This window comes from Leptonychotes weddellii, chromosome 5 (assembly GCF_054177405.1).
Source record: "Leptonychotes weddellii isolate Sample4059 chromosome 5, ASM5417740v2, whole genome shotgun sequence".
NCBI classification, from domain to species: domain Eukaryota; kingdom Metazoa; phylum Chordata; class Mammalia; order Carnivora; family Phocidae; genus Leptonychotes; species Leptonychotes weddellii.
Genome location: NC_138373.1, coordinates 21228122 through 21240703, shown reverse-complemented (window position 1 = coordinate 21240703; position 12582 = coordinate 21228122). Strand labels below are relative to the sequence as shown.

The 12582-nt window shown below is 45.7% G+C and overlaps 2 protein-coding genes across 13 annotated transcripts in view; one reads left to right on the top strand and one right to left on the bottom strand.

Moving 5' to 3' along the window:
• The window catches only part of REXO5 (RNA exonuclease 5), a 66710-nt gene that overhangs the window by 43635 nt on the left and 10493 nt on the right, over positions 1-12582 (top strand). For 4 of the 8 annotated variants that reach the window (XM_081819893.1, XM_081819884.1, XM_081819889.1 and 1 more), the window contains one exon: positions 838-1671. The exons of 2 other annotated variants lie outside the window; for them this stretch is intronic. Coding sequence is in view for 4 of the 6 variants with exons in the window: in XM_081819884.1 (XP_081676010.1) it covers positions 838-931 (94 nt within the window). In the remaining 2 variants the exon portion in view is untranslated. 2 more of the 8 variants (XM_081819894.1, XM_081819887.1) reach the window with 1 other exon arrangement.
• DCUN1D3 (defective in cullin neddylation 1 domain containing 3) overlaps positions 1896-12582 on the bottom strand; it is a 38423-nt gene continuing 27736 nt past the window's right edge. For all 5 annotated transcript variants that reach the window (XM_081819906.1, XM_081819907.1, XM_081819905.1 and 2 more), the window contains 2 exons: positions 8413-8948; positions 1896-7267 (listed from right to left, as the gene is read on the bottom strand). In XM_081819906.1, the coding sequence (XP_081676032.1) occupies positions 6784-7267; positions 8413-8843 (915 nt within the window). In that variant the 5' untranslated portion in view covers positions 8844-8948 and the 3' untranslated portion in view covers positions 1896-6783. The remainder of the gene's footprint in view (positions 7268-8412; positions 8949-12582) is intronic.

Sequence of the window (12582 nt, the reverse complement as noted above, 5' to 3'; positions counted from 1 at the left end):
GCTCTTTATTTTAATATACTAGCAATTTCAGCAGCACCACCCCAGATAAACACAGGGCCATGGAGAGTCCCCATCAGCATGGATTATAAAACACTATAGTCAGGTGCTTTGCTGTTGACTGCACTGTTGCCATATTCCACTGGGACTTTTTCAGCACCCCTAAGGCAAGAGAATCAAGGTTGGAACATTACAGAGGAAGAATATTAAGCCCAGGGAAGAGCGTTATGGCTTTCATAAGACAGGGCCTCCTGAGAAGTCACAACAAAGGAAAGGAAATGGAGAGGATAGGCTGGCTCCCTTACCTCTCCTTCCCCAAGACTAACCCTTTGGACCTAGTTCACAACCCAGAGCTAAAATGGGATTTCCAGAGCCAGCCCAGTCATGTGCTTTTGGCAACTGGGTTTGAGAAGAGAGAGGATGCCAGTGCTGAGGTGACTCTTCTGTACTTCTCTGAACCCTCAGCACTACCTTCTGTAAGCCTTTTCTGCTAGAAAACATCCATTCTACATGCAGTTAAGCTCATCTCTGGTGTGAAGACGTTGCTTGCCCCTCATCTAATCAAACTGGATTTTAGCCATATATAATCTGTACACCACCACATCAACACTTGGAATAGCTCCAGGCTCTATACAAGCACCCAAATCAGTATCTTTCACTTTCTAATTCTCCAAACCTCTATTTGTTAAGGCCCTGGCTGGGCTCAAGTCAGAAAGGCCCAAGCACAGAAGACACAAGCACCAAGAGCCAACTGGGTTATAAGTACCTGTTTCGGAGACAGACTTTTTAAGTGAGAAAAAAATGTAACCTCCTCCCACCCCCCACCCCATTTCCTTCCAGCCTTCATCTGATGCTAACCTTGGTAATAAGGGAAGAAGAGAAAAGAAAAAATTCCAGTTCATTGAGGAAAACTTTCAACCTTCTCCCTAGCTAAAAGATGTAGCCGTGACTCCCAAGTCCTTTCCAACTGAAAGGAAAAATAAAAGCACATCTAGTCCCACCACTGTACTTACTTATTTTTAGGAGATACCAACATGAGGCTGGAAATCTTTGGGAAGGTCATTAGGGCCTCCATCAAAGAAGTGAGTAAGATGGCTGGCCAATAGCTTTCCTGAATATAAACAATAACAAGACAGAAAATACAATGAAAGGAAGCTAAGGGTCATAACTGGTCTACCATAATCAGACTTCTAGGATGTAAGAGCCAAATAGAGCCATCAGGGATCATGTTAGTCTAAGCCCCCCCCCACCCCCATTTTGGCACAGAGGGAAGTTAAGCCCCTAGGAGGAACAGTGACCTGAAAGGTCCGGTGTGACCATGCCAACCCCCATCTCTTCCTCTCTGGATTCCTTGCATTACTCACCTGACATCTTACGTGATTTAGGTGCTTTTTAAAGGCTTTTAAATCCTAACCCTCTGATGGAATTAAGTCTCTTGATTTTACAGATGAGTAAGGAAACTCGGAATTTCACTAACTTGCCAAAGGTCACACAGCAGTGGCACTTGACAGTTTCAGCTTGTCTCCTTTGCCTTAATCACTGCCAACCTGATGTAGGAGCCATCCATTAGCACAGTGCTCAAATTCACTTTTTGTTCCTCGTGGGAATCCATATCAGTTGCTACAATAAGACTATATAGGTAGTGGCCCTCTGAGGACTCATTTGCTTTTTGCCTACAAGTATTAGGACCCCAAAGGCCATTAAGTTGGTGAGTGGGAAGTCAACAGCCATGTTTGAAGTCTGAGGATCCTGTACCATCTGGATTATTTTCCAAAGCATAGGAACTGCTATCCAGTATCACGTTGGAAGAGGCTCCCGACGGATAAATCTCACCCCAGAATAAAGTCACTGGTTTGGTTTTTTAGTGTTTTTTTTTTTTTTCTCAGAATTGTCAATAGTCAAGTAAACAAATTTATTAAATCCAACAGCAGGTAACCTTCCAAATAAAAAAAACATCAAAAGAAAAATGTAGACAAAGACAAAAGTGTGTGTAACAAGTTAATAAAAATATTCAAGGGGCCATTTGGAGAGTGCAACAGTGCAGAGAATACAAACAAAAGTATTGACCTTTGTCAACAAGTTTGTACAACCTCAAGAAACAGACACACTGGTCAGAAACCAAGAGGAATCCACAAAGGTGGAGGGTCACATGAGCAGTGGACTCATCACCTCAGTGGGTTAAGGCAGGGTATCTGTAGGACCAATTCATTCAAGCCCCCATTTGCCTATTGTTTCAAGTTCCCCTTTGAAACCTAGAATCATACTCATTAGTGCAACAGGTAAGAGCAATTAATTACAGACTCGGGCTGGGGACCAGAATCAGAGGGAAGACACTTCTCCCAGAATAAATTGGGGGGTGGGGGAGAGACACAGCATCTGCTGAATGGCTTCCTTTGGCAATATCCAAGAGTATGTTGTATAGTAAGTAGTAAAAAGGGAAGGTGGGTGGTAGAAGAAGGTATCCGTGAAAGCAGGCTTAGTTTCCAAGAGGAATAGGGAGGATGTGAGGCCCCAGCACCTGAATCAGAAGCAGAACCTGATGGTTACTCAAAGCTATTTGAATCATCTTGGCTTCTGCAACCAGTGCTCAAGCATAACTCTTTTTCAGTAAGGAAAAACACCTGCAGATCCTCACTAGAACACGGACCCCAGTCCAGGTTAAACTGGATATATGCTATAATACAGCTAACTATAGAAATAAACTCTGAAAGGGGGTGGGTGGGAACCCCCTCTAGGATTCAGAAAACAGATTATGGAGTAGGAGGAGGATCAATGAGATATGTCCTCAAATGAGTCCCAATTAACACACTTTAATAACCTTTAATAGTCCTTTTGGCTGTTTAAACAAGTTTCTGCTAGAGTCCCCGCAAAGGAAGACCTTTGTCAGTTACCAAGATTTTTCAAGTCCCCCCCCCACCACCCCCCACCAAGGGAAGACCTTTGTCAGTTACCAAGATGTTCAAGTCATCACTAAGCAAACATTAAGAGACAAGAACGCAAAGCAGGCAGCTAAAACAAAACAAACCTAGCAGCAGCTTCTCTCCAGCCCTTGTAATTGTATAATTGGGTCTACTCCTGGGCTTCACTACACTCAAGACTTGTCTTTAAATGTGGCAAACCAGTCCTAAATACAGATGTTTTGGTTTTTAAACTTTCAGGCCCAAGTCCTTATCCCAGTCATTTCCCACCGTTGTTTGATGGAGTTTGGCAGAGTACATAACTTGAGGCCATCACGTGAACTATGGAGTTCCACACCCTGCAGGCTCCAGCACTGAGGCCTGAATTTTGGCACCAGTCTCTGGGAGATCAGAACTGTATCAAAGACTAAAAACTCTGTGGCTTAATCCCTTCTTCCTTTCCAAGAAGGCTAGTTTGTGCCTTCCTTAGGGAAGTTTAATACTGAAAACACTGCCTTGTACATTTCCAATTGGGATTTCTTTGGGCCTCTGGGCTTGGGTGAAATTTGGATCTTCACCCAGCTCTAATTTTTCTTATCAGAAGAGTAGATAAGGGAGTCTTGGACCCAACTTACACATGTGGGCACACTGGCACAGATGAGGGAAAACTGTTGAGGCATCCAGCTGAAGCATAGCAAAGTGTCATTGCAGGAGGTGGGGTTAATGATACATTCAAATATGGCAGAGATGGGGGAAGAGCATTTCAATGAAGCAACACTTCATCTCATACAGCTTTCTAATACCTAAAGAAACACCACAAACTCAAAGCCATTTGCCAAAAACCAAGAATTTCCAATACATACTCAATTTCTTGTAGTCACCCTCAGATATTTGCCTATTTTCAAAATAGCATCCACATCCTGCCCCTCTTACACCACCCTGATATTACATTGTTAAAGTGAGGAGCACGTTGGCTTACCTGAGGAGCATGCATTTGGCCTCTTCCACACAACTACTGCTCATTTAACAGCAAACCTATTTCTAGGTTAAAAGGAACAGGGACCTTTCATTTCCCAATAGTGTGACTACAAACCCTACACACACCCCACCTTCGATCCCTTTGCAAAAAAAACCTGCTTTTCCTGTGGTCAAGTCAAACACTGGCCCAGAGCCACTACAGAAGCTTGGAATTCCTTGCATCAGGAACGCCAACTTGGATAGAATCTATAAGTCCTTCCCTAACTGCTCCCTTTTCTGGGTTTCTCAATTGCATTTCTGTAACAAAAAGGTCATGAAAAATATAACCAAAAATAATTTACTGGCTCTTTTTGTGGGGAGGCGGAATAGTTAACAAAATCCACCCATTCTAGCACACCTAATGCACGGAATGCCACCTTGTAGGCTAGGGAAGGAATCCAGTTCCTCCAGAGTCCTCAGGATCCTCGGTGCCTCCCTCTTTTGTGCACTTCTCTCCATATACCCTCGTAATTAAGACAGAAGAGAGCCTTACCTGGCTAGGAGCAGCCCACCTTTTCCCTTTTTCAACCTCTACCCAGTCTAGAATCAGGAAAAACTAGGGGTTGCAGGACTGGCTAGATGAGAAGGCAGTCTCTCTTAAGACCTCAGTCTGGGCACCCTGACTACAGTTGAGCCCACAGAACCCGCTGGGGCCCCTAGAAACTCTCTTTATACAAGGAGCTTGTGTCTTAGGCTAGAACAAAGCCAGACATCTGGCCTGAGACCCTTTTCAGCTTTCCAGCAGTACTGCTACCTTACTGTGGCTGATTTTAAAGTTTCCCTTCTGCCCCTCTAGAAGGGGCAACTGCCTGGTTTAGGATCTTAAAGAAAAAAATCAAACTCCACAAGTATGTTTCCTATGTCAGTGTCAGTCTTGGAAAAACATCGACTGCAGAAACTCCTTAGGGAATCATCTTTAGGAAGATGGGAGCCTGGAGCCATAAGGCTCCTCCTAATAAAGGAACTCAAAATAAGCAATTCCTGCCCAGGCTGAGAAACATATACCTGGGAGGCAGATGGAAGTAGTTAGGGAAGAAAACTCCAAATGTTTAATAGACAAACTCTCATTACCTCAAGAGTATAAATATTATATAGGTTTTTATTTAAAAGATTCCCTTTTCAATCTGTTCCAAAGTGTTGGGAGCTGAACTGTACAAGTTCCTGCCACCCACCCCTCCAGTACAGTGTTTTGAGGACATGTTTTTTTAGATGGAAAAATAACAAGAGGACCCTCTACTAAAACCAGGTAGGACCAAAGTCAGCTCCTGTGTGGCAGTTTGGCCAAAGCTGGCCTTATGGAGCAAGCACGCAGAGGAGTCTGGGGAACTGGGCCTCCCTCTTGTGAGGAAAGGGCTGAGAAAATTCATCCTCTCTTTAGTGAAGATGGTCCAAATTCAGATGCAAAAGCCTCCATTTGTGACGTTCCCTGGCACTCTTCTTATGCTTTATATATTGAAGGCAGCTCCCTCTTTTATGGCCAGTTTTAGCAGGCAAAGAAACAAAGGAATATAGATACATATATGTGTATATATATATTTTATATAGGTAAAATATATACATATCTTATATATGTATATATACATATTTGGGGGTAGGGGAAGGAGAGGAGGGTCATGTAAACCTAAACAGTCATCACATTACCCCAAATGAGCCTGACATTAACAAAGAAGATAATAAATAACTCCTGGGGGTTAAGTGACAACATGGGTGCAGCAAGAAGGGAAAGGGCATATGTTTAACTATTAAATACACTTCTATATTTGTTTGGCAGAGTTCAGGCCAGTCCCAGGCTTCTGCCCTTGCCAGACAAGTAAGCTGATGATACTCAAAAAAACTTTAAAGGAAAAAAAAAAAATTCAAGCAGAGCTCCATACCACAGTTTTCCTTCAAGTCAGTTGGCCGGCAGGCACAGTTTTCCGACCACCAGGAACAGAAACTTTGGCTCCAAGGCAAATGAAAAAAAAACAAAACAAAAGTATTTTCACTTACAACATGAAAATACAGAAAATTCATCAAAAAAAGAAAACTATCAAAGTCTACTTCCAGCAAAACTGAGGTAGCACTGCTTTCTCTGCATTCAATGCTTAAGTGGTTCTCAGTACTATGTGTTCTAAAAAAACAAAAAAACTGCTCACTTGACTGACAGGTGCAGCATGTTGATGGATGAACTCAACATGAAATGCAATAGGTCAAAGAAGGAATGAGCAAGAAGTGAAGAAAATAACGGTTTCGGATAAATTAGCTTAAAAGGGGGTTGTCACCAGACAACAAATGCTCTTGGCTGGCCTTGGCTCTCCAAGAGCTTTAAATCGCCTGGGAATTAATGCAATATGGTTAACAGTTAACACTGCTATTCAATTCTGTGTAAATCTTTTAAAATAATTATTACAACCTAAATTCAACCTTGTAAACAGCACTACACACAGTACAGACCTGCCCTGGAAAACAGAATATGCAAAACTGAGATCTGGCACTGTATCATCTTGTAATGTTAATTCAACCTAACCGTCCCATTCCCCCCCTCCCTGCTCTATGCCCTCCCCCACAAAAAAATCTAATTTGTGCAAGAAATGGCAGGCTTATTCTAGCTGAAGGCTTAAAGGAAAAAAAAAAAACAAAAAACACAACATGTAGCCAGGTTCAAATATTTTGGGGGACCCCCCAAAAAGAAATAACCAAAATAACCAAAAAGTGAAGAAAGTGCCTAAAACATGATACAGCATTTTAGAGCCCTTTCAGATACAAGGCAGAGAAAGGTGTAAAGTAGAAAATATCTGGATCTTCAGTAATTTCCAGAAAGGTCCAATTACTCGGTTGGCTGCAGGGCAGCAGGCAGACCCTTGCTGCTACTGCTGCTCCTGGGCTAGAGCCACTAAGTCTGCTCCCCGGGACACAAGCCCTCGGGCCCTGAGCTGCGTGCACCTCTCCCTTCCCCTTCTCTTTTCCTTCGCTCCATTTCCCACTCCACAAAGGTGTCGAAGAGACTTGGCCAGGCCTCATCTTCACTGTAGTTGCTGAGGTCAGGCCCAATCACCTGAGTGAAGTTAAGGAACATGTTCCAAGTGTCCCGGGAGATGCCCTTGATCCCCGAGGGGTTCTCAGTTAGGAAGTTTAGCCACTGGTCCAATACTGGAGGGTTGTTCTGGGTAAAGACTAGTTTCCACAGGGCAATGGCTATTTCCCGATGCAGTGACCGCTGCCCTTCTTCAGAGTCCAGACCAAACTGAAATGTAAACCGGTAGAGATCCTTGAATTTATCCTCTTGTTTGGCTTCCGTTAAGAGGCTAGGGAACCGTGCACAGATCCCATCAATGCTGTCTGCACTTATTGCTTTGCAGCCATCAAAAAACTCCTTCCTGCAACAGGAAGGAGGGGGTACAATTAATATTTGTAAACAATACCATCTGCTGAGAGGCAATATAGCAAAGTAAGTTAAGAGCATGGCTTTGAGGCTGGACGGCCTGCATCTGAATTCCAACTCCTCCACTAATGAGTCCTATTTCTTCATCTGTCAAATGGTGAGAACACCACCTTACTTCATAGGGTTTTGGTGAGGGTTACACACGTTAATATGTGTCAACTGCTTTTAACAGTGTCTGGCACATGGCAGGCAGCTGATGGTGGTTGGTTCATTCACTTATTCATCCTTCCAAAGCGAAACTCCAGTCTCTCCTGCTCAATGCCCTATTTCCCATTCTGCAACAGTGATTAAGCTGCAGACTCCCCTCCCAGACGGGGAGTCTTCCTGCTTTCCTTTTGATTCTCTATGGGTTGTTTGTTTTTGGAATACTTTTGGTGACTGTCAAGGGAGATCTTTGGAGCCAAAGATTCTGGATAAATCTGGCTAACTCTGCCACCAGAGATCAAAGTTCTGTTATTAAAAAACAAAAACTGCATATGTATTTTTAACATCTACATAACACTTTGAGGTTACAACATAGTCTCTCACTGATGATCATCTCAGAGACTGCTTTTCAGCTGAAGATACAAGGCATCTGAAGTCTGTCGGGCAACCTACCAGGGGGTGGGGGGAGGGTCTCAAAGCCAATTCTTATTTATAAGCCGGTGCTCTGCAAACCACACCTTGGGGTGACCTTGCCACCCCCTCCCCACAAACAATCTCTGCAGGCCACAGGGCCGAGGTGATGTGCACACGCGCTGACGGAGGCGCTCCCTGGACTGGCGCGCACAGTGCCTGGCACATGACAGGTGTAGATAAATATCAAGTGGGTGAGGGAGTGAGGGAATCGACAAGTAATGGAGCAGAAGCAAAGAGAAAGGTCCGAAACAGCAGTGGGGCTGGGCAGCAGCGTCCGGCCCCGGGGCATCACGTGGGTTATTCCTTAACTTCAGACCAAGACGGTCGTTACTGGTCAAAAAAAGAAAGACTTACCCAAAACCCTAAGAAGCCAACCCAGTTCTCCCCCAGCTGGGCCCCACTACCCAGGAGTGCACGCGTCCTCCTCCGCTCACCTGGTGACATGACGTATTTGTGACTAACCTGGTGAATTTGCACATGGTGGCAGCCTGGAACTTCCAAGCCAAGAGCAGCACTCGAAATTCCGTGGGGTCAACACACAAGTCATTGCAAAAGCGCTCCATGCCTTCCTCCAAAATTGCATCCTCCCGCTCATCCTTGTAGCGCCTGAACAGTTCTTCCAGCCTCTGCAGGGAAGACTCCTCGGTGTCGGACTTGGGCTCCCTCCCAGCATCTCCAGAGGACGTCGGCAGCTGCCAGGGCTCGGCGGCGGCCTCTGCCTTCTTGGTCCCATTGACGAGGATATCCCCCCCTGGCTTGCCACAGGCCGGTGGCTGTTCCTCGCGGTGGCCTGCGCTCCGCCTGCTATGTGGCTTGCCGCCGGGGTCACGGTCTCCGTTCTTGCTGCCCAGGGTCGATGAGGGATTCTTGCACTTGGTGACGCACTGGCCCATGGTGCTGGTGGCCTGGCCTCTAGAGTGGCCCCCTCTGGATCAGATGCCCTCGCTGCCACTGGCCCATGTGCCTCAACATGCCATCAGCCAGAGGAGCCAGCCAACCTAGAAGAAAATTACAGAGCAGTTACCACTGGACAGGGAGACGGGCATTCGCAAGCTCCATTCCCTTCCCCTGCGGGGCGCTGCGGCCTGGGCCACCACTCTATTTCCGTGAGCCAACCATGAACCAGGGGAGATACCCAGAGTCCATCACCACTTCCCCCCGTAAGTTCTACACCTTCATGCTGGAAATGCAGGGTTAGGACACATACAGAGAACCAGTAAGAAAATTCCTAAAATTCTTAAGGTAACACAGGTTACAAAGAGGTTGATTCATGTGCAGAACGCATCAAGGAAGACTACAGTTTTGCCAGAAATATTCCAGAGGAAATCTGTCTTGCCAACTTGCCATCACATTAAGAAAGTTATTTGGTCCTGGGTTAAGCCAGAAGGTGCAAATAAAAAGTTCATTTTCTAGTCTCTCATGTCAAAATCCTCAGATTTTCTTTTTTTTTTTTTTTTAAGATTTTATTTATTTATTTGAGACAGAGGGAGCACATGAGAGGGGGGAGGGTCAGAGGCAGAAGCAGGCTCCCTGCCGAGCAGGGAGCCCGATGCGGGACTCGATCCAGGGACTCCAGGATCATGACCTGAGCCGAAGGCAGTCGCTTAACCAACTGAGCCACCCAGGCGCCCCCCTCAGATTTTCTTTTTAAGTGGGATGAATAGGGAGAAAGGGAGGCCACATTTAAGACGACTATATACAGTTTCATAATGGCCTAAAGATCAGGTAAAGGATTTGTGGAGTCAAGACTACAAGCAATGTCCTAGCCAAATAGCAAAGTAAAATTTGTCTCTGATCTCTTCAAATTCCTTTCTGGAACTCCCCCACGCAACAGTAGGTGAAATGCCCTTTCTCCACCCTTCCTCTGCCCACCCACAGGAGCCAAACACCAACCACGGTTCCTGGTCCTCCGGTTTCTTTTTCTCCCCCTACCAGGTCCTCTGCGAGGCTGCAGGAAGAGTACAAGCCAAGTCCACACTAAACAGGAAGGTCCTACAAGGCCTGCAAGCTCAGTCCTCCAAGGGGGTGTTCTCCACCTTAAAAGAAGGGCTGATTTATCCACATATCTCTAAGTGGTAGGATAACTGCTAGATAAAAAAGAAAAGTCTACACAGATATCTTACAAACTCATCATGGTGGTTTATTTATTACTTATGCTATTTAAAAGTGTTTTTTAAAGAATTGCTAGAAATTTCCTGGCCAGGGGTGAGGTGATTTCTCTGCAACCTCTGTCTTCTCAGGACTTTATTCTTAACTTCAACTAATCCACGAGAAGCTCCAGCTACAACTTAGTACCCGTAAAATTCTACCTGCTGCCATTAACTGCAGCCCCCAAAATTACAATGTTAAGAGAACTTGAGACCAGGAGCCAGAAGTACAGCAGGTAAAGGGACCAAAATCAAGGTCAGTCCCATGCCTCTCCAGCTCTAGAAGAAGCTTTCATGGCCCTTCGTGATCCAAATCCAAAGCTCTTAGGAGACGGGCAGAAGGGTGCTTTTTATAAAGGTTGGACCTTTACACTTTACCTAAAGAACTTTCATTTCCTCCAAATGGTGCCTGGATAAATTTGGGGTTATCTTCAAAAGGAATCCTATGGGTAAATTCTGAGTGTACAAGTTTAAAATGACGACCAGAATCATTCTTATAACTTATCGGAGATTCATCGTATCAGGGTGTGTCCTATTCTCCACCCTCAAAGAGAGTAAGTGACAGAAAGACATGCCCATACATGCCCTCAAAAGACTTGCAGTTCCACTTAGGCTTCAAAAACCAAAACAAAACAACAGCAACAAAAAAACCCCACTGAAACCCTATAAGGGTTTTCTGCTGTGGAAAAAGACCCATGTATGTTTTCTTAAGTCTTTTTATGCTTTAATAGTATAGCGAATAAACCATAAGCACAACCTATTAAAATTTTAAAAGGCAGGGGGTTAATTCTTGGAAGACCAGCATACAAGGAAAGCAACTGTTCGGGCTGAATTATCTCAAAACAAGCAGGACTATACCATGTGGAAGGTCTGGTTTCCAGATTTGTGTTTCTAAAGACTACAGTGCTAAAAGAAACAAAAGGCCCAAACTTACACAAACCCCACATGCTCACAGACTGGCAACTCTAATTCCCAGGCACGCTGACTCACCAGGGTTTGCTGCTCAGCTCCTGCTGCTGAGGGAGGCCCAGGTACCTGGCAGGATAAGAGGATTTCCTGGCCTCCGTCTGACCCACCTACCCCAGGCCACTTACCCCCACCCCCACAGGACAGATGCTTCATTGTACCAGCTTCCTCCAAATCCTGGCGCCAAGGCTTTCAGGTAGGGACAGAACAGATGGGCCTCCCAAAGAGGCCCCAATCCCATTTACCCAAACGGCCCTCCACATAAGAGCATCTTTGATGACCCGACACAGCAGAACCTGAAGGCTTTTAACATGACCAGCAGATGAGAAAAAGGAAGGGAAAATCAATTTGAACAGATGATCAATCAGCTAGTACCAGAAGGTCAGATCTCTTCCTTCCATTCTGGTCCCTTTCTGTGAAATGCCCCCACTCCGGATGAGGGTTGAGGCAAGTGATGATCTCAAGCCAGAAGAAAATATTTTCAGATCTGATGGTGCTACAGCCCCTGATTATTCAGTGGCCTCCCTTTTATGTCTACCTCTTTCCCTGGGAAAACAGTTCTGCCCCCAGAGCTTTCCCCAGGCTCAGTCTCACACAAGCCCGGTGTCCCAGGCTGACAGCACTTCAAGTGTTTTAAAGTTGGAAGTCTCCTTGGACTTGCTAGCTGATGGCTAACAGCTAATAATAGCAGTTATCAATTACTGAACACTTGATATCATGCCTGGCACTACGCTAATAAGCACTTTATGGACATTAAAACTCAGGTATCCTCACCACAACCCCATTTGAAGACAGGGAAACTGAGGCACAAAGCAAATCATCCAACATCACACAATGTCTGGCTTGAGAAACACACCTTTAGCACTAGGCTAGACTGCCGAGTCCACCTCCAGCAGAGTGCCGAGGGAAAGCCCACCAACGGATGGGTGTCCTGACCTCCAGAGTCACCACAGCGATCCCAGAACAGCAAGGTTTACCATCAGCCACTGGAAAGAGCACAACACACTGTCTGTGCCCAGTGCTCAGGAAGGGTGTCCTACCCACTGCCCTCTCCCAGCGAGCCCTGCCACCGTGATCCAGGCAGTCATGATGCCCTTGGACTCAGCGTTGCCAGAGATGCCCTAAAGCAGTGCTGTTTCAGTCCATCGGCACGGTTAAAAGCTCCGACTCGGAAATCAAAGCTCAACTCTGCCAGTGATTATTGTTGACCCTGATCGAAACCTGTATCTCCTCAACCTGCAAAATGGTATCTGCCTCACAGAGCTGTTGTAAGGATACCATCAGGAAATGCAGATAAAGGGTACCTGCCGCACAAGTGGGCCCCCCCCACCCGCCTTCCTGGAAACGACCGAGGACAGCTATCATTATTATTAGCAGCCAAGCAGTAGCTGGTTAGCCTGATGAAAGCCCGAGCTTGTCCCATCTGAAAATGGGCTCGGGCTCAGCTTTCCCAGGCCCGGCCAGGACACCTACCCCTGCCTTGAGTCCTGTGCTTGGGTCTTGTTGAAGAACAGTCTCT